Here is a 25,693-nt window from a genome sequence, read left to right as displayed (position 1 = left end):
TAATTGGCAGCAGAAGGTTTACAGCTCCAGAGGCTGCAGCGGAGGCTTTTGGATTATTAAAAGTTGAGGCTTAATCACAAATTCAGGCAGTGCAGCAAATCCATTCCTTCCTTTCATTCCTGTGCATTAGGAGCCACTTAGGTTCCACCTAATGAAGAGACTACATTCTTTGCACCGGAATACTCCTTTCAAGATTCTCAGAGAGCTTCACAAACCCTGCCTCTTTCTACTTCTCAGCACAGCAGGCAGAGAGAGCAAACTCTGCCACAGGGTCCTGGCACCAACGCTGCCCTCTCTGTCCTGCTAGGTGCTTCTTCTCTTTGTTTATGTCCTCTGACATCCTCTCATTCTTCTCCCTCCATTTCCTGTATGTCATCTCCCCATGACAAACAAGGCTTCCCATCTTCCAGTTAGAAACTAGGCGTTTTCATATAATGGAGGCTATGGCTGTGTTGATGCAAAGAAAAATAGTTTTTTTAAAATCCTGTAAAATATTAAAACCTGAGCCAGTATGAGTGACCATGGCCCAGCAAACAGTCTCAGGAAGTCCTGAGAACGTGTGTCCAAGGCGATTGGGTCACAGGTTGGTTTTACACACTTTAGGGAGACAGGAATTGTAGAAAAAATCATTAATCAATACATGAAAGGTGTGCACTGGTTCAGCCTAAAGTGGTGGGATATCTCGAAATGGGGGCTTATAGGTCATAGGTACATTCAAAGATTTTCTGATTGGCAGTTGGTTGGTTGAAAGAGTTAAGCTTTGTCTCAAGACTTGAAGTCAGTAGAAATAAATGCTTGAGTTAAGAGGGGTTGTGGAAGCCAAGGTTCTTGTTATAGAAATGAAGCCTCATAGATCGTATCCTTCAGAGAGGATAGACGGTAAATGTCTCTTTTGGGACCTTAAAGGTGTTCACTCATGTTTAATCTCTCCTAGGTCCAGGAAAGGCCTAGAAAGGAAAAGGTAGGCTGCAGTAATCGAGATTCTCTACCAATGCAAATTTTCCCCACAAAAGACGGCTTTACATGGCCATCTCAAAATATGTCAAAGAAATATATTTTGGGGTAAAAGATTTTGATTTCCTTCAGGATCTGCTAGCTGTCATGTGATGCTATGCCAGAGTCACATTGGAATTTGGTATCTAATTGCCACAAAGAGTCAGTTTGAACAGTTTATTATCTCTATTTTAATATAAGTCCTGGTCAGTTGTATCTAAACTCCAAAGGGAGAGGGGGGTATATGGAGACATGTCTGACCTCCCTTCAAGTCATGGCTGGAAATTTAGTTTCTCAGGTTTCTCTGGGGTCCATCTGGCCAAGTGGGGGTCTGTTAGGGTCGGTTGAAGGATTTAGGAATTTATTTTCAGTTTACATCTGTGTCAACCTTAAATAATGAGGTTCAGAAAATATGATTAAGTACAGAGTTTATTTGAGCGCAAAGCTTGAGGCTGGCCACCTGGGAAAGCACCAGCTGCAAATGAATGGGATCAGTGTTTCCAAAACGGAGAAGTTAAAGTTTCAATTATGTAGGCAGAGACAGAGAAGTTCCAGCAGGATCACAGCATTTTCTATACAAGACCATGTATATATGCCACAGCTGTTTGATTGGTTACAGATTGTTCCATTTTGAGGAAGAATACTTTATTATTCCATGAGGAGGTACAATGATCTGAGAGGGTCTTATCTCTGGCACTGCTTGGTCTTTCCAATTATTTGCAGGAACAACAAGGCAAAAGTTGCAGCTATCCGCCACATGACACAGGCTGCATAGCCACATTTCTCTCAAGGTTCAAGATAATTGCAAGTTCAGTAGCTTTAAGCTTGAATTATTTTAAATTTGAATTATTTAATTTTACGTCTGATAATTCAAATCCTGCCATGAAATTTCACAAGTTCACTTTCTCAGGTTGAGTTCCTATGGCATCTTGACTAGTCAAACCAAGGTAACATTAGCTTCTCTGGTGTAGGGGGCACTGGCTGTCAGCCCCAAGCCCTCTAGGCCAGAGGTTTTGAGCTCCTCCCAACAGCTCAAAGCTTTGTTTTTGCTGTTGCACTTTCCACCACTCTGCACACATCTCACCTTTGCCTCTGTTTTTTAAAAATATTTTCTGGAGCAAATGCTGAAATCAGAAACCTGAGTTTCTCATTTTTTCATTGCCCACCAGAGCTGTTGCTCAGTGCAGGGAAACCAGGAAATGATGACTACCAGTCAGAAACAAAAAGATTGCCTTTTAAATCAGCTGCTGCAGCCTTGGTGCTCCCAGCATGCAGCTTCTAAAACGTTTGGAATTTCCTTAGCGATAGGACTGTTTTCATTATGCTAACGAGGGAACTCACTTTGTGCCCCCAGATAGCTTCAGCTTGGGCTCTGATCACCAGAAAGATCAACCAGATGAAAATGCAGGATTTGAACTTGGGCTGCCCAACCTCCCGGGAGAAGAGGGGCCCTGGAGATTAAGTTCACTCACATGGCCAGTGATTTAATCAATCATGGCTAGCTAATGGAACCCTAATAGCAACTCTAGGTACTCTAAATTCTGGGGTTCAGTGGAGCTTCTGGTTCATAAACACACTGATGTGCTGGGAGGGTGACACACCCAGATTCCACAGGGAAAGGCCATGGAACTGCATTCCCCTCAGATCTCACCCTATGTGCATCCTTTACAATAAAACCATAATCATAAATACAGTACTTTCCTGACTTCTGTTAGTCATGTTAGCTTTAGCAAATAATCAAACCTGAAGGGTGTCCTAGAGTCTGGGGGTTGGTAGTTGGACAGGTGGAGGTGTGAGTGGCTTTGGGACCCCATACACAGCTGGCATGGGAAATGAGGGCAGTCTCCCGGAGGAGACCTGAGCCCTTAACCGATGGGGCCTGCACTAACTCCCAGTAGCAAGTGTCAGAATTATATCGCAGTGCACCCAGTGGGATGCAACAGAATAACTGTTATTAAGGATAATTTTGCAATTTCTAATGGAAGTCTCGAAGTATCAGAAACACATTCTAGACCTACATGTTGGAAATTACAGCTGGAAGCACTGTCCCTGAGTGGACAGGTTAGACAGATCATGTGGAAGGTGCTACTCAAAGTGTGGCCCAGGTGATGCACATCCACAGCTGTATGTTGCCAGTTCCTGATGTTTACAGAACTTGAGAGCAGGCATTTAGAGACTTTTTTAGCAATTAGACAATGCCAAGACATCCAGAAATGGAAATATGAAAATATCACACAGTGACAATTTGGGGGAAAAATTATCCTTCACTACAGATAGTTTCACAGGAGCATAAATTTAGAAAATATAGCCTTGGTTGGAATGACCAGATGGAATCAGAACTTAAGGTGAAAGGTGTGAGCCATAGGATGAAGCAAATGGATTTGCATGTAGTATCTGCTGCTTGCTAGCTCTGGGGTTCTGGGCAGGTTACTTAATTGCTCTGGGACTCAGTTTTCTCATTTAGAAAATTGAGATGACGTTATTTCCTATCTAATTTGATGCTGGAAACACCAAATAAAATAATCCAGGACAAGTGCTAAACATAGACCTGCATATATAGTATGTTAACTGTAGGTATTAATTCTTCTACGTTTGCTTCTTGGCATCAGTGGTTCTGGCTTGGTTAAAGTATATTCTGTCTATGTAAGTTTGATGTATTACTGTACATAAAATCTATAGCCTTGCTCTTACGTGAATACAAAATAAAGCAAACACTGTTTAAAAGCCACAATTTATACATGTAAGTGAATGTTGCTTTTTGTAGAATCCCTCTGAGATATTAGAGCCTTATCTGAAAATGTTGCAGTTGTTGGAAGCATTTTTGGAACTTCTTTTTTTTGCTTAATTTTTCTTTTTAATTATGGGTACATAATAGTTGTATATGTTACTGAGGATTTTTGGAAGTTATTTAGCATTTACATTAGAATTTGTTCCAATGATCTTCTGATGTAACAAATCACCTTAAAATTTAGTTTACTCGGCATCATGCAGTATGCCCCTGTAACAAACCTGCACATGTACCCTGGAATCTAAAATTTAAAACAAATACATATATGTGTATATAAGTGCATTTATATACATCTATACATGTCTCAAACCAAAACAAATAAAAAATAACTTAATGGTTTAGAACAACAATCTATCATCATCACTCACCGTTCCATGAACTGACTGGGCTAGGCTGGGTCTCTGTTCGGGTCTTCAGTGGGGTTGCAGTCAGATGTCAGCTGGGGATGGAGTCATCGGAAAGTGCAGCAGGCTGGTCATCCAGGATGACTTCTTCACTCTTCATATTTGGTGCCTGGGCTGGGATGGCTGGGACAGCCGGAACAGCTTGGGGCTGACTTGGCATCTGTCATTCCATGTGGACTTTCCTAGCTTGGACTTCCTCTGTGCCTTCTGGGCTAAGCTTAGGGACATGTTTTCACTGGTGCCTGGTTTCCCCCAGAGTGAGTGTTCTGAGAGGCAGGAAGTGGAAAATGCCAGACCTGGGCCTGGTAACTGGCATAGTATCACTACCACCATATTCTACTAGTCCGAGCAGTCATCGAGCCCATCCTTATTTAATAGGGGGAGACACAGACCCTGCCTCTCTCTGGGCAGAGGGTCGAAAGATCTGTGTCCACCTTTAATCAGCCATAGGGCCACAAAAGGAACGTAGGTTTTTTCTACTTTGGCATGTCCTTTCTCACCGGCGACATTGTATGACTTTCCAGGGTGACCGCACTGAGGTAGGAACATTCATTTTGATTTCAGTTCCTATCTTTTTGAGTGAAAACACAACCATTGCATTGCAGCCATGCCCCTACATGCCTTTGCATTTTGGCATTGGTCAGTCTGTCCCGGGGAAGGAGCATGGGGGTCACAGATTTCCCCTGGCAGCTCCTCCCCTCAGAACCACCCTACTTCCTGAGTATCTAATTTCTACTAATGACCTCCTTGTAGTCTGTGTTGCCCCCTTCCCTGCCTTACCTGCCACCAAGGAATCTCCTGAATGCCCATGGAACCACTGCATCACTCCCTTCCTCTCAGAACTTCACTCACTCCCTATTTCTTATACAGCATGTCCCCAGACATCCAGGTGGGCACTGAAGACCCTCCAGAGCTGGAAGAGGATAGCTTTCCAATTATGTTTTCCCCAAATGGTCTTGCTGCTTCTTCCAGCACACCCACCCAAACACCCATGCATATCCACGGACACACAAAGCCTCCTGCAAATCACACACACAAACACAAGCTCACATTATTTACTCAGCCAATATTCATTGAATATCTGCCTGTGCTTGGTTTTGTACTCGGCTTGAAGTTCCAGCAAGCTTAATTATTATTCCACAAACATACCTTAGGTTATTTTGCCTTTCCAGGACTTTGCTTAAATTCCTGAAGTTAGGAGCATTTCTTTTTTTTTTTTTTTTTTTTTTTTTGAGACAGCGTTTCGCTCTTGTTACCCAGGCTGGAGTGCAATGGCGCGATCTCGGCTCACCGCAACCTCCGCCTCCTGGGTTCAGGCAATTCTCCTGCCTCAGCCTCCTGAGTAGCTGGGATTACAGGCACGCGCTACCATGCCCAGCTAATTTTTTGTATTTTTAGTAGAGATGGGGTTTCACCATGTTGACCAGGATGGTCTCGATCTCTTGACCTCGTGATCCACCCTCCTCGGCCTCCCAAAGGGGAGCATTTCTTATTAATGTTTTATTGTTTCCTTTAGTATCAAGTGCTGTGCTACCCACATAGGAATACATATTAGTTGCAATACTGTACAGAGGAGAGGTTCATTCTGTCTTTCATTGTATCTTTTCATCTCTGCCCCCTTTTGTTACCCTTTCTCTGAGCCTCATCTAGAATCAGCAAGCTCTCTCCTCATCTCTCCTCCTATTTAGAGTTTTAAAGTACTTCCCACTTATCTCACCAAAAGCTCACGGTAAGGGTGAAGTAGGAGAGCATTTTGGGGGACATTGTTGAAGACAACAGGCACCCTGAAATAACATTCACCCACAGACACAGTCACTGAAGTATTGCTTTATTCAGTGCCCTCGGTGGACTTCCAGTATATTCTAGGCAGCCTTCCAGGCTGGGGAGGACAGGAAGAATCAGATATGGTCATCACTCCTTAGAAGTGCACAGCAGCGCTACAGTAAAATCTGTGAGCTCTGAGTTTTTGGTAGTCTGATAAGTAGATAAGAGAAGGCAAACTATGCTTAACTCTCTGGCTTTGCTTTACCAAATAGGATTTTTTTTTTTTGAGATGGAGGCTCTGTTGCCAGGCTGGAGTGCAGTGGCGTGATCTCAGCTCACTGCGATCTCAGCTCACTGCAACCTCTGCCTTCCAGTTTCAAGTGATTCTTCCGCCTCAGCCTCCAGAGTAGCTGGGACTACAGGTGCACACCACCACACCCAGCTACCAAGTTGGAATTTGGTAATCTCAGAAGTAGAAAGAACTTGTGGACAGGGGCCCTACCTCCCATAGTAGGTGGGAAGGCACACATGTCCCTGAGTTACATGGGGAGAATTTTGCAAATATACACTTATCCCTCTTCTCCCTCCGAAGACTCATCTGAGTTGGTGAGATCCCTTGTCTTGCAGAGGTTGGTGGGAGGTGGGATCGGGGGGACAGATATCACACCTGGATTTAGCTAAAGCTCCTGGATGATTCTGGTTTCTAGTGCCCCTTCTACAACCCCAGCCCACCACTACAGAAACACTGCTCAAGATAGAATGTCCTCAGCAGCATCTGAGCAGATGTCTCATGTTGGCTAACTGTGGCATCTGGCTGTTTTTCAGGTTCATTCTGCCACCCATCTGCTTTAGGACACAAGGTGCTGACCCTAGAGACCTGCCATGAAACCACACTTGAAGCAATGGAGACAACGAATGCTTTTCGGAATATTCGCTTGGGGGCTCCTCTTTTTGCTGATTTTCATCTACTTCACCGACAGCAACCCCGCTGAGCCTGTGCCCAGCTCCCTCTCCTTCCCGGAGACTAGGAGGCTCCTGCCAGTGCAGGGGAAGCAGCGGGCCATCATGGGCGCCGCTCATGAGCCCTCCCCGTCTGGGGGCCTGGACTCACGCCAGCCGCTGCCCCGCGCGCACCCAGCTGGCCCCTTTCACGCAGAGCCCGGAGACCCGCAGAAATGGGCCGAGTCCCAAGATGTGTTTGAACATGAAGAGTTTTTTTCATCCCAGGTGGGAAGAAAATCTCAAAGTGCTTTCTATCCGGAGGACGACGACTACTTTTTTGCTGCTGGTCAGCCAGGGTGGCACAGCCACACTCAGGGGACATTGGGATTCCCTTCCCTGGGGGAGCCAGGCCCGCGGGAGGGAGCTTTGCCGGCTGCACAGGTCCAGAGGAGGCGGGTGAAGAAGAGGCACAGGAGGCAGAGAAGGAGCCACGTGTTGGAGGAGGGCGACGACGGCGACAGGCTGTACTCCTCCATGTCCAGGGCCTTCCTGTACCGCCTCTGGAAGGGGAACGTCTCCTCCAAAATGCTGAACCCGCGCCTGCAGAAGGCGATGAAGGATTACCTGACCGCCAACAAGCACGGGGTGCGCTTCCGCGGGAAGCGGGAGGCCGGGCTGAGCAGGGCACAGCTGCTGTGCCAGCTGCGGAGCCGCGCGCGCGTGCGGACGCTGGACGGCACCGAGGCGCCCTTCTCCGCGCTGGGTTGGCGGCGCCTGGTGCCCGCCGTGCCCCTGAGCCAGCTGCACCCACGCGGCCTGCGCAGCTGCGCCGTCGTCATGTCTGCAGGTGCAATCCTCAACTCTTCCTTGGGTGAGGAAATAGGTAAGTCTCAGCGGGGGGACCAGGTCTCCCTGTCTTGAGCCAGTGGGTCCCTGGGGGCTGGTTCTTTCTGGCACGCCTCTGGATCTCACTGGCAGGGCAAGCTGGGGTCTCTGTACCGGGTCTTTCTAATGTTAGCTGGAGATTCTTCGGGTGATTTCCCCTTGCTGGCACAGAATGAGTCTGTCTGGGGTCACAGCAGAGGTACTCTTCGGGGGACTCTTAGAGCAGGGATTTGGGGAATGCTGCGGAGCAGGAAGGGTCCTCCCCATAGCTGATGCCGGTAGGCAGTGAAAGGAAAGCACTGCCCTAGGACCTCAGCGTCCCTCTCACTGTTCAGACTTTATATCCCACAGAAGCCACAGTCTGTATGGATAGGCGCCCAGGTTGGCCCCCGAAAGCCGGGTGAACCCATCCTGCAATGGGAATATGGGAGGGGAGCAAGAGGAGGAGGCAGGAAAGCAGGAGCTGCCCAATCAGGGCGTAAGCTCCAAAGAGTAGGATGCACGAAGATAATGTTGGTTACTGTTGGCTTTGAGAAGAGCCCAGCTGCTGTTGGGAACATCTTTCCAATGGGAGAATAAGTTCTGGCCTCCCAACTGGTGCAAATCCAAACTTTGGGGCACTGCCAGTGCACCTAGCAGGGACCTTCTCCAAGGTGGTGAATAACGTGCAACACCTGGGCTTCCTCCCTCCCTACAAGGCTCTGTCTTCACATCCCTGTCAAGAACCCTGGAGCACATCTGTTTCCCAGCTCCTGTATCAGTCAGGTTTCTGCAGAGACTCACACCAGGAGGATATGTGTCTATACAAAGACACAGATTTATTTTAAGGACTTGACTCTCATGATCGTGGGGGCTGGCAAGTCTGAAATAGGTAGGGCAGGCCAGCAGATGGGAAACTCAGGAAGGATTTCTGTGATGCTGTCTTGAGGTAGAATTGTTTCTTCTTGGGAAACTTCAGTCTTTGTTCTTAAGGCATTCACCTCGCTGGAAGAAGTACACCTGTATTTTGAGGGTCATCTGCTTTTCTCAAAGTCTACTGATTTAAATGTTAGTCACATCTTAAAAACACCTTCCCGGCAACATCTAGACTAATGTTTGACCAAGCAGCTGAGCACCATAGCCTAGCCAAGATGGCATACAACATTAGCCGTCACTATTTCTTCCTGGTTATCAAGTAAAATACCAGTTCTGAACTTTTTTGGTTGATGGAGGTGTGGCAGGGTTCAAACACGTTTCTCTCTTGCAGAGTGGGGTAGGTTCTGCACCAGATGGGCCAGCATTGGCTCTCCACAGAATTCCCTTTCCTCACTGGATCACATTCATTTCCCCACCTCACCCAGAGACACCTGTCTTGCCAGAGATACCCTGGCTCTTGTGTTGCCATCGCTGGGCTCTCCCTCAGCAGTTTCAGATCCCTTTGCTCCTGGGACTCCCCCTATGCCCAGGCTAATTCCATTGCTACACCAGTCAGCAAGTGGCTTGGCCCTTTGGGTTCATTCATTTGGCAAATGTGTGTTTAGCCCCCTATTATGTGCTTGATTCTGTACTAGGAGCAGTAAAACAAATGTGAATCAAATACGGCCTCAGCCTCAAGTCCAGATATAAAACAATCATGTCCTGGACACTCTCACAATAGGCAGTGTTAGATCATAAATGGTCTGAAAGTGACATTCAGGGAGTGTTGCTTCCTCTTTGCAAATGAGTAATCTTGTTGTCTTCATTTTAAGTGGATCCATTAGTTGTTCTGTGTCCTTGAAGAGTGGCCCATGTTCCAGAGTTGCCTTGGAATAGGGTGAAGCCGCTGCAGGCAGGCTGAGAAGCCCAGACCTCATCTCAGCAGAAGTCTTTGGTCATGAAGCTGAATGAGAACATTTTTTTACGTTAAAAAAAAGATAAGCAAGATAGTAAATCTGGACTCAGGGTCTGAGGTCCCTGTGTCCCCATGCTGACATTACAACAGCCTCATAATAACACAGTCCATGTGTCACATAAACTTGTAGCCAAAGCCAGACCAGAGCAGCCTGCAATTTATTAAGAAGAGGCAGTGGTTTAGAGGTCCCCGGGGTGAAATAACACCACAGTTCTTTCTCATTTCTGAGGGTCAATATTAATAATGTGGAGAAGGAATTTAAGTATTATGCTTGGAGCAGGCAGTAACTTGCTTCCGGTTGGGTTTTGTTTTAAACACCTCTGCATCAGAGGTGAAGATCTGGATTGCTCTTGCATGTCAGTGAGCAGTCCCTTGTTCTTTATTTCTGCATAAATATTCCTGACCAGAATCGTGTAAACTCTATTTAGAATTTGGATGAGAATGTGAAAGACACTGAGAAGTCCATGTTTCTGAAAAACTTGAAATGCCAGTTATATCTTTATTAATTTCTAGTATCCAAATCTAATTTATTTTGCATGCACTTATATGAGTATAATTAGAACTGTAGAATCACAACTGAAGAACATGCCTGGAAATTTCTTTAAAATTCTCTTTATTGTTTTGTCTAGGGTCCTTTGGAACAGATTGTATATCTATTATTTTAAGAACATGTAAGCATAGCATGGCTCAATTTGTACAAACAAAAAGTTTCATTTGTGTAAGTTGGTATCTCAGCATCAGCAGTGTACATGCCAGGTGCTGACCTCACTCCTTCCTATTCACCCGAATGCATGCAAGCAAACCCACATAGCTATGAATGGCTTGCAGAATAAAAACAAACTCTGGCAGCACATTCCTTCAGGCAGCTTAGAATACTGGGGGTATGCTGTAGCTAAATTCATGTTGGCCCCTAAGTATCTACTTGTGAATCGGCTAAGTGAAGATCAAAGACTTACCAAAGATCACAATCTTATGAAAAATTGAAGGCAAAGCTAGAAAGTATCTCAGATGGTCAGTGCTTATCAGCCCTACCTCTGCTCTGCCAGGAGGACCCCTCTCCACGATGATGTCCAAGGGAGACCCAGTCAGTCTCAGGTTTGCTTACTGGCTGCCCTTTAGCTCCCCCTGGTGTTTGCTCCACTGGCAGTGCAGCCCCATCCCCCTAACCTTCTGTTGGAACTGAGTCACGCAGTGGAATTGTTTGGGTTAGAAAAGTATAACAGTTGTAAACACTTCCACTATGAGTATGTTATTGAAAAACAAACTATTTGTTTTGGAAACCTGGATCATTCTTTCCTAGAGTCATGAGATGATCTGTTTTCACGCATGCATATAAGCAATAATAATTAGCTTCAATGCAGTGCTACTAACATTCCTGCGAAAACACGTTACAGAGAAGAAAGGTCTGCTCTGAATCACCAGTAATAGCCTTCATGCGGGAAACCAAGTTCTGTGTACTTGAAACTAGAATTCTGACGTGCGCTTGGGAAATGGGACATGGAGGGAGGGAGAGAGTAGGGAGTGGGATGCATAGACTGGTGGAAAGAGCTTGAGACGTGACATGTCCTGTTACCTTTAAAAACAAGCAGGAAAGAAAAAAGCAGTCCCTATACTCATTCAATGAGCATTAGTTATTTATTGATCACCAACTCTCTACCAGATCCTGTGTTAGACACAAAAATGGATAGGTCACAGCCCCAACTATCCATACCGGCACACTTTAGTGGCAAACAGACAACTCCAGTGTTGTGGATCGGAGAAGGACAGAGAGCTATGTAGGCTGACAGAACAGAAATGGCGATGGAATCCTAACCTCCCTAAGGGCTGGTGGCTGGGCAGAGAGAAGAGGTTGGGAAAGATTGCTCCAGGGAGATGAGTCCAAACTGAAGGCCCAGCATCATATGGAAGTGAGAAACAGCATGGTGTGCATGTGGTGAGAGCTATAAGGAGGACACAGGCTCGTAGGGAGAGAAGAGAGAGAAGCTGACTTGGAAGGCAGATCATCTTCATAGATGGCCCGCAAACCACTCTATGAAAATTAGGCTTCACTTAATAATTGTAATCATAGGTACCACATATAGTACAGTCAAGGCCCTGTTCAAAATGCTTTTTTTTTTTTTTTTTGAGATGGAGTCTCTCGTTGTTACCCAGGCTGGAGTGCAGTGGCACAATCTTGGCTCACTGCAACTGCCACTTCCCAGGTTCAAGCGATTCTCCTGCCTCAGCCTCCCGAGTAAATGGGATTGCAGGCACACACCACCATGCCTGGCTAATTTTCTTATTTTTAGTAGAAATGGGGTTTCACCATGTTGGCCAGGCTGGTCTCGAACTCCTAACCTCATGATCTGCCTATCTCACCCTCCCAAAGTGCTGGATTACAGGTGTGAGCCACTGGACTCGACCCAAAATGCTCTTTATGTGCAAACTGTTGAAAACCTTACAACCCTAAGCGATAGATAAGTTTGTTCCCATTTTACAGATAAGGAAATGAAGGTGCCTCCAGTCACATGGGCAGAGTCTGGATTCAAATCCTAGTCTAGGTTTCCAGAAACACTAGCTCTCATCCCTGTGTCCCTGATGCACAGGCATTGCAGATTTTCACTTTAAAGAGATTACTCCGGCCAGGTGTGGTGGCTCACGCCTGTAATCCCAGCACTTTGGGAGGCCGAGGCAGGTGGATCACCTGAGATTAGAAATTCGAGACCAGCCTAGCCAACATGCTGAAATCCCGTCTTTGCTAAAAATACAAAAATTAGCCAAGTGTGGTGGTACACGCCTATAATTCCAGCTACTCAGGAGGCTGAGGCAGGAGAATAACTTGAACCCAGGAGGCAGAGGTTGCAGTGAGCCAAGATCATGCCATTGCACTCCAGCCTGGGCAACAAGAGGAAAGCTCTGCAAAAGACAGAGAAAAAAGGAAGGAAGGAAGGAAGGAGATGAGGGAAGGAAGGAAAGAGATGGAAGGAAGGAAGGAGATGAGGGAAGGAAGGAAAGAGATGGAAGAAAGGAAGGAAGGAAGGAGATGAGGGAAGGAAAGAAAGAGATGGAAGGAAGGAAGGAAAGAAGGAGATGAGGGAAGGAAGGAAGGAAGGAAGGAAAGAAGGAAAGAGAGAGATCACTCCAGGGCCTGGGCTTCAGGGTGGGAGGGAAGTAAGTCAAGAGGTAAGGGTTACGGGTCCTGGGGAAAAACAGGGCTCCCAGGGTGGTGGGAAAACACCGCTTTGTCCAATCCCGGGCTGGCCATTCTTTAGTGACTGGACGCTTGCTCTCCTGCTGTTTCAGTTTTCTCATCAGCATAGGAGAGGAGGAGGATGTGGGGAATGGGGCCTGGGGCAGGGCAGTGACCGGATGCTGGAGGGCTTGCTGGCCCAGCAGCTCCTTGAAGGGCTTTAATTTTCCTCCAATGGATGCACTTGTCTGGCTCCATTCTCAAGGTCAACACAGCATGGTTCTGGCCTGGAAATGCCTCTTCCAAAAATGAAACTTGACTTTCTTCCCCTTTTGTTTGCTGTCTGACCTATTCCTTTTTTTCTAAATATGAATGGACAGCTTCTATTCTCACAGTGCATTATCGAGGCATGCACAGCCAGGTGTACGTTTACAAAGCATGTCTGCATGACAGACAGTCTCCATGCACCCTCCCCTTCTATCCCAACCCCACGCTGCTCATAGAGTCTGTTCACAGAGAGCTTGCACTGGGCCTAGGACAAGCCCATATGACTCTCCTTCCTTGCCCTCTCCACACAGGTGGTCTTTTAATTTTGTCGACTAATACCATCTCCAAAGGAATTACACTGCAGTACCTTTCTGTGCCCTGTGCCTCGTGAAGTCCTTGGATGACTTAGAACACAGATCCACAATAAGACAACGGGCATTTAAATGCTGGGATGTTTTCAAGGGTGATACAATTAATTCAGATTTATTAGTCAACTAATAGAAATGCATCCATCTCTTGGGGCCCTTGGCTAGGCTATGTCTGAGGGGTGGGCAGCGTGGTTTGGAAAGAACTGGGGTTGAGGAGTGCTGGCATCACACTTCCTCTCTGGCTTGGAGCTGACTCCCTCCAAGCACCTGCAGTCACCTTGCTGTCTGGAGTCTCCTCTCACTGTCTGCAACCAGAGGATTGCCCTAGCTTGGCAGTTGGAACAGTGAGATCTAAGCTTACCCTTAGACTTTCCGAGACCCTTTCAGGGGACCATGAGAAAAAACTCTTTTTGTAAGTGTACTCAGAGTTCTTTTCCTTTCGGTTGTTGACATTTGCACTGGTGGTACAAACACAATGATGTGTGAGACTGGGGCTTCTTAGCACAAGTCAGGGCAGCAGAACACAAAGCTCAATCTTTGAATACACATGGTTTTCAGATTTGTTGGGACACATGGGGAAATGGGAGAAAAACACCTATGTGTACCAGTTCACAAAGGAAAAGCCCTTGTGTAATTGCATTGTGAGCTGAACTAGCCACCTTCTTCGTGAAATACAATTTTAACTTGAAAAGAAATGTTAATTATTCAGACTTGGATATTTGGCAGATATGCTCTCAAAAAGGAATCAAGGGAGCCTGTCACTTTTAGGAAAATAACTGATAGTATTTGTTGTCAATGATAAAATTTAAGTTTGAACCATGAACTTGGAAGTTATCCAGACTATAAAATGGTGAACTCCATGATGATACTAACCAATGTGGTGTTTCAATTCTTTATAACAAAATGTATCACAATTTGGAAGATCTTCCTAACTTACTGAGCTGATAGTTTTCAGATGATCATTGTACAATATTATACAATTATGCATGAGTGAAAGATCTATTTTAAGAGAAAAATAGACTACAAGTTTTAATGTAAAAGAGAACAGCAATTTCATTGATAGATTTCAGATTCCAAATTATAACCAACCCCTAAGAAATTGCCCTTGTAGAGCCCTTGTAGAAGAATATTCACAGCTCTTTCGAAGGATTCTTAAAATAGCTCTCTCTACTCAACAGTGTGTCTGAGCTTTTATATACTTCAAATAAAACAGCATACTGCAACAAGTTGAATTCAAAAGCAGATATGAGAAACCAACTTTCTAAAAAACCAGACCTTAAAGAGACTTGCAAACACTTAAAACAGTGCCAGTCTTTGTAGTATTCTTTTTGCTTTTGAAAATATAGGGTTTTTTAAAATTGAAATAAAGTTATTTTTAAATAAATTAATAGTTATTTAAAAATTCCCTGTTTTACTTTCTAGTATGATAAATATTAGTGGATATATTTCATATGTCCAAAAAGTCTTTGCATTATCAATAAATTTCAAGAGTCTACTGTTTGAGGTAATCTAATTTTTCTATCTCAAATATTATTTGAATTTTTATGACAAAACATTTTTCAACAAAAATAAATAATAAATCCATTACCTCAATAAAGTATGAATAAATTCTTAAATTGTGAAGTAAAAACCTGGTTTTAGTTTAGAGGCATTCATGTATTTTGGCATCATTTATACAAAGAATAGATCCCCTCGAATGTAGAGATTGGCAAACTTTTTTAAAGAGCTTAGTAGCAAATTTTTTAGGCTTTGTGAACCATGTCTCTGTCTCAACAGCTCAACTCTGCAGTTATAGACAGTGTGTACAGAGAGTGTGTCTATGTTATGGTGCAACTTAATTTACTAAAACAACTGGCAGGCCAGATTTGGCCAGAAGGTCATAATCTGTCAACTCCTGCAAAATTTCCCCTAAAAGAACATTGCGAGGTTTTGATGACATAGCCACCTACACTTTATGCATTCATGTGTTCCAAAAGTGTATTAATTTTGGTGCTAAAACTGGACTTTGAATTCTTTTAAGTTCAGGGCTTGTCAGTGAAGGCGCCTTATATAACTGTGTTTTAATGGGGGCATGCATGGTGAGTTTCTTCTGTTCGGGGAGCAAGAAGAAGGAGCATGTAACAGGGACTCAGGGAAGAAGGCAGCTGCCTCAGGCACTTGTGCAGGACCCAGGTACCGTAAATGCAGCTCCTGTTGGGCATGTCAGAAATACCTCTTTTCGCCTCTCTCACAGATAGGCAGTGTCCTTGCTCCAGACCAAGCTTGGAATCTGCATGAGATATTTGAAGCTAAAGAGGGCCCTTAGAAAATTACTTTCTTGCTCACTGACTCTGGCTTCAGGCTGGTCTCTGGGAATTTCAAGACACATGTATGTTTATAGACTGCCTTATGCAAAGGAAACATACCTCTTATTCCCAATGCTAAATCAGCCGAACCCACTTTCCTTTACCTCCCACTCTTCACCTCCTTGTCAGCCTCCAGGATAGAGATCCTTGTTTTCATCCAAGACCTCTCAGCCCTGCATTCAGAGAACTTGGGCAAGTCTGGCTGTCAAGTTGAATGAAGTGAGATGTAGATTTATGTTGCATTAATAGTTCGAGTTAGGCCAGGCATGGTGGCTCACGCCTGTGATCCTAGCACTTTGGGAGGCCGAGGTGGGTAGATCACCTGAGGTCAGGAGTTCAAGACCAACCTGGCTATCATGGTGAAACCCCATCTTTAAAATAAAATAAAATAAAATAAAATAGTTCAAGTTTGGTGAAGCACAGTGTGTGGTCACAGAACATAAGAGCCCTGGCAGCTGGTGGCGCTGGTGATCTCTCCATCTCACCCATCCTCAGGGGCTAGAGCAGTCTAGCAGGCTATTGCTGCTAATGCAGAATGCTCTAAGGTTGCTCTCACACGGGTCTTCTTGGTATCGACAGCAGTACATAAGGCTGCATGGAAGTCAGGGCTGATTTTCTTTCTTTCTTCAACATCAAATGCAGAATCTCTGCTTAAGGGCTGGCTTTCTTTTTAAGCATACGCCAGCACCAAAAAGCAGCGCTTTCCTCTAGTGTCTTTACCTGCTCCAGTAGAGTCTCCCTCAAGAATCTCCCAAAGTCTTGGAAGCTTTGGGCAAATGGCCACATATAGCATGTCAATTGTAAAGAATGTTGAAAAGGTAGCAAGTATCTAAATATCACTTAGATGATACAGTATCACCCACAATGGAATAGATTTTATATCTCTATATATCCATATTGATGTTTCCTCTAGCCAAGATCTCATTCTCAATGAAGAGTAAATTCTCTGAAAATCATGTGGGGATATCTTAACTTTATTGGTGGTATGTAATTAGCTTCAGATATTGAAAAATTTGCTTTAACATTTTTTCCTAGATTATGTGATCCTACAGAGAGCAAAAGTAAGCTTGTCACTTATGTGCCCTTAGATTCTCATGATGCAGTATTGAGATTTAACTCTGCTCCTACACGTGGTTATGAGAAAGATGTTGGGAATAAAACCACCGTGCGCATCATTAATTCCCAGGTAAGACAGATGAAGCGTTTTATGGATGCATGTGTCTTATGTTTAACTGGATGAGTGAAGAGAAGTTACCTGGTTAATTATGATCATGGTACTTGTTTGTTTCTGTCACTCTTACAATTAATAAGAATTAATGAGGAAAACTGCAGAGAAATAGGAATTTAGACATGACAGGAATGGGGGAAATGAGTAAATAAGATTAAAAGGAAAAATTGGTAGAAATAGAAATATATATATTTATAATCATAGACTTAGCGTGTTGCATTTTGTGAACTGAGAAAAGTTAAACTTAGAAGAAATAGCAGTACAGAAAGCAGAGGATAAAGGGGAGAAAAGCAGAAGCATAAAAGCTGAGGATCCATAGGACATCTTTGCAACTTTAGTCTGTTATTTGGAAATTTTTAAAAAATGAAAAGGAATTGTTTAATTGGAAATAAAAAATATCATTTCTTCACATTCTTAGTAAGAATGCCTTGCAAATTTATAGCAAAATCATCTCAGAACAAATACACCGATTTCTAGAGTTTCAAAATATGTAGAAAAAATGGGATGATGAGTGATTTATGGCGACTTGCTTACAGAACAAAAGATTAGCTTTCTGCACAGTTCACTGCACCAGGCAGCCTGCCGTAAGGTAAGAAACAATTACCATATTTCCTTAATTCAGAGATGTCATTTGACTGTAAAATCCGCTATTCATTTAATAACATCTTTTCACAAAGAAGGAGATAAAGGCCACCAAATTAGAATATATATCATCTGTAACATACATTCTAACTTCAGAAACTTTAACATGTGAAGGAAAAAAAGTACATCATAATAATGGTTAAAAAAATATATATATGTCTTAAAACTGAGGAAAAATAATACATTGTTTTTTTCCCAAAACAACAATTTTAAAAAGATGATTGGCAGCTGAGATTGAAGAACTCATTCAGAACTAGGTAGGGCCACAGAAGGAAGGCTGCGCTGGCACCCTGGAGGCTCCTTCAGAACTCACTTCATCCACACCTGCAACTCAGTCTCCAAATTACTTGTGAAGGCAATTGTAGAAGACGTTGTGGGGCTTGAATTAGCTAGGGAGTTGCATCCTTCAGGACCTGGATTCAATACCACTAGACGTGAATGCATTGCTGGTGAAAATGTCAGAATGTGGTTTTTTTTTTTTTTTAAGTAATTTCTCCAAACATTCTTTAAGTGCTTCTGCCTGCAATGCCTACCTCTCTCCCTCCCCGAGAAGAAAATACAAAGTCTGGGCCACCTTTTTCTCACCCTAGTTCCTTTAAAGTTTCACCTCTTTTTAAAAAGCAATTTAAAGAAAAACAAACCCTGACTTTGAAATGGTTTTCTGTGTGTTTGCAGATTCTGACCAACCCCAGCCATCACTTCATTGACAGTTCACTCTATAAAGATGTCATTTTGGTGGCCTGGGACCCTGCCCCATATTCCGCAAATCTTAACCTGGTAAGTGTTTCCCTGAATGTGCCCACCCCAATGGTCAGATAATGGCTTTGACTAATTAATCATAAGACCAAGGAAGGATTAAGCTTTGACAGACAATGAAAGTACCCATCAATACCAATTTAATGTGTGTTTGTGAACACCATGTTGATATCCAGTTACAGTTGCACACTTGTGAGCATTAATCATCTAATGCCAAAGTGCTTTTGTGCAGAATTGGTGGGCAGGGGGGCTGGGTGGCAGGGAGGAATGTAGAATATCTAAATATTCAGAAATTCCTAGTTACACTAAAGGGTTGGCTGATTAAACTTAGAATTGTTTCATTGTGTTAGGGCTACATTATCTTTCAAGTAGAGGGAAGACCTTTTGAAATAAATCGAAAGTGATTGGCAAGAAAAGCTCAGTTTTGTGGCTCCACAGCTAATTTTTATTTAAATGGGGCCTGTTCTAGGCTTTTTTTATGTGTGTTCCTGTTTGACTTCTACTTCTTAATCTGTTTAATTTTATGCAATGGGGCTGAAACAAGTTTATTACTAGCCATAAAAACACAAACAGGTTATATTTGGGACATTCTGGTAAATCATTGCCTACCTAAACGAGCAGCCAGCTGCTTTTGATGAAACCCTTCATGAAAAGCCAGCATGTTTGTTTTTCAGTGAGGGCTGGAAAAGATGGATAGTATTTAACCTAGTAAGAGATGCTGTCAGGTCTGTAAATGAGTGTCTTTGACTTGGTTAGTCAAGACTAGAGAGGATATAACCTTCTTAAAATGAGTGTCGGGAAAAGATCTTTGCTCCTCCGAGAGGTAACTTTCCAAGATCGAAGCAGGTCCTGGAGAAGGAGCATTTTGGTCACTGTTGACCTTGAGACTAAGCCTGGACATTTACCTTGCATGATTACTTATGATTCTTGGCGAAGTGTGCAAGTCAGAATCATCTGGAGAGTGTTTTTCAAAATCTATCTGTCAGAGCCCCATCTCCAGAAATGTAGGATATATATAGCCTCAGTGTGTATTTTTTGAGAGGGTCTGCAGTTGATTCTCATATGTACCCTCCACTGAGAATCAAGCATCAGATGGGTGTTTGAACTTTTCAACTTCCTTTCCAGCCTGAGATCCCCTGGTTTTAAGCTCTGGCAGCTTTCTTGCTGTTTGTGAACAGACTGAGTTCTAGCTATTGGACCTTATTTCTTCCTCTGTTAGAAGCAGCCCAGCCCAGGGCACCTTTCTCTAGAGCCTTTGCTGCCCCTTTCTGTGGGGCCTTTGCTGCCTTGTGAGGCCCCAAGAGGAGGGAGGGTAAAGGAGGGATTCCCCCTCTGGCCCCACATTCCTCTTGTTCCCTTGCCAGTGCCACATGGCTTGGGGGCTTAGCTTATGAAAGATTATCTGGTCCAGTCATTCTCAAAGCTTTTGAAACGACAGTGCCATTTCGTTAGTGGAATATTGCCTGGGATCTTAATATAACCCACTATACACTGTGACGTCTGTTTAAAGTGAGTTCTACAAGCTAAGCTTCTCCCCACCCACCCTCCCCAAATCTATGTCATGGTTACAGCTGAGACGCTTCTGAAAACTTCTTTTTCAAAAAACATCCTTATCGACTTTTCATACAATAGCATACATTATATAAATAAATACAAGTGTACATTTTGATGAATGATAACAAATTTATATACTCATGTATCTACCATCACAATGAAAAACTGGAATATTTCCATCACCCTAGAGAGCTCCTTTGTCAATCCATCCTAGTCAATCTTCCCAGCCCCAACCCAGGCCCAGGCAGTAACGATAAAATTTCTGTCACTATAGATGAAATTTGGAAAACTTATTTTTGAAATACACGGATCTAGTCTCCAGGGGTCAACAAACTACACCCATGAGTCAAATCTAGCCACCACCTGTCTTCATAAATAGTGTTTTATTAGAACACAGTACACCTATTCAGTATTTATTGTCCATGGCTGCTTCTGTGCTATGATGGTACGGTTGAGTAGAGGTAACTGACTCTATGGCCTGGAAAGCCCAAGGCGTTGAATATCTGGCCCTTTGCAGAAAAAGTCTGCTGATCCATGATCCAGTCCATTTTCCTTATTTTACTCAACCACAAAGTATTATCTCTGCTAGGGCTAGCACTCTGGTCTCTCTTTGTCCTCATCCCCTCATTCCAGTGAAGAAGTGTCTGTAGATGTCATGAGTCGTGATCTTTCACATCCTCTAGCCCCAGCCTGGCCCCTCTGCCTCCAATCAACCAGCCATGCGCTGTCTCCTTTCACAGTGTAGTTCGTTCTACTTGACTGCATTGATTTTTTTTTTCCTTAGTGGTACAAGAAACCAGATTACAACCTGTTCACTCCATATATTCAGCATCGTCAGAGAAACCCAAATCAGCCATTTTATATTCTTCATCCTAAATTTATATGGCAGCTCTGGGACATTATCCAGGAGAACACTAAAGAGAAGATTCAGCCAAATCCACCATCTTCTGGTTTCATTGGTAGGTGTTATGTTAAAAATTGGAATGATTGGGAGGGCAGGCAGGGTGAGATCTGATATTTAACAAATATACAGTCATGTTATACAGGTTGAGAATACCTTATCTGAAATGCTTGGAACCAGAACTGTTTCTGATTTTGGATTTTTTTCAGATTTGAGAATATTTGCAGATATTTAACCGGTTGAGCATCTCTAATCTAAAAATCCAAAATGCTTCAATGAGCCTGTGGGCACACAGAAAGTTTTGGATTTTGGAGCATTTCAACTTTCGGCTATTCAGATTAGGCATGCTCCACCTGAGTGGTAAGAGCCATTAACAGGTGGTTTTGGAGGGAAGGTAGGTTAACTAAGGAAAAAAGAAACACTTGTGTAACAGACTACTCCAAATTTTCAAGGTGTAAATGGAAGAACTGTTTTATTTTTCTCGTGACATTATGGGTCAGGACAGGCCTGGCTGGGCAGTTCTTTCTGTTCCACATGGCGTCCATGGGATCATCTGGTATATTCAGCTGCTTTGTGGGATGACTTCACTCCCACATCCATCCAGTCCCTTTGCAGGGATGGCTAGAGGCCCAGCTCATGCCTGCATACAGTCTCTCTAGACTCTGTGCCTGCACACAATCTCTCTAGCATAGTGGTCTCAAAGTAATTGGACTTCTTAAATGGCAACCGATGGATCCTAGGGAGAATGTTTGAAAACACAGGAAATCAAGAATTTGAATTTCAAGAATTTGCATTTTTCTCTGCCACTGCTGGTTTCTTAAGGCCAACACCTAAAGACTTTCTATTGGTCAGGGTCATTGCAGGGCTCACTTGATTCCAGGGGACAAAACATAGACCTGCCTTTTGAGGCAGGTAAGGTAGGCATGTCCAGGAATCTGCAGCATCTTTAATCCATTAAGCATGCCTGTTCACATAGCTTATGCCATGCTTGGCTGTGGAGCTAGATCCGTGATCACAGGATAATGTGTTGTGTTGTAAGATCATGAGTGGGTATGGGCTTTGATGAGACCAGTTCCAGTATCTCATTTAGCTCTCCTCACCAAAGAGTACAGCATCTTTCATCTACAGATGGGTTTTATACAACAAGAGGGCATCATACGGGCTTACATTTTTTTTCAGTCAAGCTTTGATCCTCAGAGTTTTTGGTTTTTACCCCATTTCTTTATGTTTTAGCTTATCACCCCATTTTTTCTTTGATATTACCTGAGTAGGGTAATATTAAGGAATATCCTAGATCCTTTTGGCAATATGAAAATCTGTACAAGAACCAACGGGTATTGGTTTTGTCTTTAAAGAACTGTAATGTTCTCTACCCCAATTTCAATGAATTTAAAACTTTTTTCCTTTCTTGTGCTGTGCAGTTCTTCCCCATGAATAAAGGAAAGATTTGTGGAGATAACCCTAGTTTGGTTATGGATTCAGGACACACAGGTATCCTGGATTGCAGATTTTAACGTGTGTTTTTGGTATCATAATAATGTGAAACATTTTACATATAACTTAAGAAAAAATTTACAATATGACTGCATGTTATTTTCCTTAAGCTCCGCTTTTTTCTCCCTTTTAAACTCATGCCTTTGACACTCTTTGTTTCCAAATCACTCTTTTGAAATCCTAAGTTCTTTATCTTTCATATGGTTTCATAGGATCTTGTTGATTTAGGAAAGAAAGTATAATCTAGTTTGTCAGCAAAGGGTAAACAGGATAGAATAATGCCTAGACAGCATAATAGGATGTGACAGAAGTTTAATAACGTCTTTTTCATATCATCACCCTCTCATGAATTCATGTGGCTAATATTTGATTAGAGCAAAAGTTTTAAAGCACAGTTAGAGGGGCCTGTCAGATACACTTATTATCAACATGCGGTTTAAAAACTTCAAGTTAGATAGTCATAACTGAAAAAAGCACTTTCCTATGTGTTTTTGTGAAAATAAATCATTCCATATAAAGCCAGCTTCTTTTTAAAGCTCTTTGCTGAGAATTTAAAGATTCAGAAGCTGAAGATTATCTTTAAGGCTTCTTTGACATGCATAACAATGGGCTGCAGTTTGATGTCATTGCAAGAGGTTGAGGTTGCACAGGGTGGGTTGAATTTGAATTCCCCTCTACCACTTGCTGGCTTTATGACCTTGGGCAAGTTACTTAATCCTCTGACCCTCAATATCCGCAGAAGAGAAATGGAAATACTAATAGAACCTTTCCAAGGATGAGGTAGTTGGCCAGTTTATAATCATTATTATTTTCTAGCACTGTACTGACCAATATGGCCACTTACATTTCAATTACTTAAAACGAAGTAAGAGGAAAGCTTTTGCTTCTCAATCTCACTAACCCCATCTCAAATTCTGAGTCCTGATGGCTACCACATTGGACAGTGCAGAGGGAGAACATTTCCATCGTCCCAGAAAGTTATGTAGGACAGCACTGTCATGTTCTGCTAGTCAGAAAAGAATGAAAAATAGCAAGTTGATAAGATCCCTCAGTTCCAACTGGGCAGGCTGTGCTCTGTGGGTGAGGGTTGGGGATGGCCAAGGATAGAAGAGGCAACAGAAGACATGGTCTGGTGTTGTTAAATTTATCTGTGGCCCTTGTGCCTTGTCATGGTGAAGCATGTGAGAACCCTCACCAAGGATGGGCAGTGGAGACAGCTTAGGTGAGTTCTGCTCAGCAAAAGTCCAGCACCTTCTGATTACCCACGAGGCTGCAGTAGTCTTTGCCCCTCTTCTTTGATCTTGTTCATAAATAGGCTGAGAGCCAGAATCTGTTTTATAATTTATCCAACATCCTTAATAGCAGTCAAATGATGTCACCCACATCTCAATCTGTCTGCTATAAGAATTTTAAAAGTCAATGATGACTGTTTTGTTTTTTTTTTCTGTTATCAGAAAGTGTTCTCCAAATGCCCCCCTCATGCTCTGAGGTCATGTTGAGAAGGTATTGACTTATTGTCTCAGCACGTTCTTGTTTCCAAGTGCTCTAACCTCTAATGTCAGCTCCTGAACAAAAGAACCCATCGAAGAGCTGTTAGAAGGGATTAGAACATTTCAGTTTGCACAGTCCCATCTTCAGTCCTGGGTACACAGGTCAGCAGGATGGTCACCATCACAAAAGATCACCCTGGCAGTGTCCCTGGCCTCCTGTTGTTCTGATCCACAAAGGCCTGCACTGGAGGTGAAACAGTGTGCACCACTTCCTTTACTGATGTGCTCATTAGATACGTATATATACACATAGCTGCACACATGGTTGACCTCATAATACTTTTATTTTCCAGTATTTTTGGCTGAAACCTTTACTGATGTGTTCATCTTTACAGTCTCCCATGCAATTACTTATATTTTGAAACCCTCTGATGTAGTTTGGATATTTGTCCCCACCTAGATCTCATGTTGAATTGTAATTCCCAGTTCACCTGGGCCTGGAGGGGAGGTGTTTGAATCATGGGGGCGGATCCTTCAGAGCTTGGTGCTGTCTGCATGATAGTCAGTCCTTGTGAGAGTCGGTTGTTTTCTGATTTCTTTTTCTTTTTGTTTTTTTGAGATGAAGTATAGCTCTGTCACCCAGGCTGTAGTGCCTTCATGATAGTGAGTTCTTGTGAGATTTGGTTATTTTCTGTTTTGATTTTTTTGTTTTATTTTGTTTTTTGATTTTGTTTTTGTTTTTGTTTTTGTTTTTTGAGATGGAATCTTGCGCTGTTACCCAGCTGGAGTGCAGTGGCACAATCTTGGCTCACTGCAACCCCCATCTCCCGGGTTCGAGCAATTCTCCTGCCTCAGCTTCCCAAGTAACTGGGAATAGAGATCTGGTTATTTGAGAGTGTGTGGCACCACCTCCCACCCACTCTGTGTCTTGCTCCTGCTTTCAATATGTGAAGTGCCAACTCCGACTTTGCCTTCCACCATGAATAAAAGCTTCCTGAGGCCTCCTCAGAAGCAGATGCCAGCAGTATGCTTCTTGAACAGCTTGCAGAACTGTGAGCCAACTAAACCTCTTTTCGTTATAATTTGCCCAGTCTCAGGTATTTTATTATAGCAGTGCAAGAACAGACTAACACATCCGCTGCATACATTTTCTTTATACATGCTTAGGAATCTGCATCTTTGAAACAGAGAGACTCTAAAAGTTGACTGTGTTGAACACAAAAAAAAACATTTCTTTGTATGGAGATTAGCCAGTGGCAGTTAGATTCCCAGGGAGATGTTACTGAGCCCTTTGAGGGTAACACTATTGGTGTATTCAAGGCCTTGTTACTGGGGCCTGAATTCTTCATATAGGCGAAAAGTGGGGAACAAGGAAGGGAAGGGTCATCATCAAGTGGATATTAATTGCACACTTTCTGTGTGCCAGACACAGGACTGGGCCCCAGAAACCTGGGGGTAAAGAAACCAGACAAGGGTCCTGCCCACCCAAAACTTGCAGGACAGCCGTAAATAAAATCATTATAAAGTATGATAAGTCCAATGAAGGACAAGAAAAGGATTCAATGGATTGTCAGTGTCTATTTTGTCTATCTTGTATTTCTGCTGTTAGCCTGGTACACAGCAGATACAAAAAATAATTACTTGGTGAATGAATATTTTAGCTCAATGTTTTTCAAAATTTAGCATGTATCAGAATCACACAGAAGGTTTGTGTGTTACAAAACCATTGCTGCACAGCCAAAGTTAGATACTAAAAAGAACAATAAGCATTTATTCTCTCACACAGTTTCCATGGGTCAGTAATCTGGGATCCGATTGGTTGGATGATTCTGG

General features: G+C 43.2%; 1 protein-coding gene across 6 annotated transcripts in view; it reads left to right on the top strand.

The window, feature by feature from the left end:
* The window catches only part of ST6GAL2 (ST6 beta-galactoside alpha-2,6-sialyltransferase 2), an 86,668-nt gene that overhangs the window by 36,193 nt on the left and 24,782 nt on the right, over positions 1-25,693 (top strand). For all 6 annotated transcript variants that reach the window (XM_012474297.2, XM_012474295.2, XM_012474298.2 and 3 more), the window contains exons 2-5: positions 6,775-7,774; positions 16,884-16,981; positions 18,341-18,442; positions 20,760-20,934. In XM_012474297.2, the coding sequence (XP_012329720.1) occupies positions 6,832-7,774; positions 16,884-16,981; positions 18,341-18,442; positions 20,760-20,934 (1,318 nt within the window). In that variant the 5' untranslated portion in view covers positions 6,775-6,831. The remainder of the gene's footprint in view (positions 1-6,774; positions 7,775-16,883; positions 16,982-18,340; positions 18,443-20,759; positions 20,935-25,693) is intronic.

Source organism: Aotus nancymaae, unplaced genomic scaffold, assembly GCF_030222135.1.
Source record: "Aotus nancymaae isolate 86718 unplaced genomic scaffold, 86718_ANA_hifiasm-v0.15.2.pri h1tg000155l, whole genome shotgun sequence".
NCBI classification, from domain to species: Eukaryota; Metazoa; Chordata; class Mammalia; order Primates; family Aotidae; genus Aotus; species Aotus nancymaae.
The sequence above is the reverse complement of the archived record's forward strand: the minus strand, read 5'-3'. Positions and strand labels throughout refer to the sequence as shown.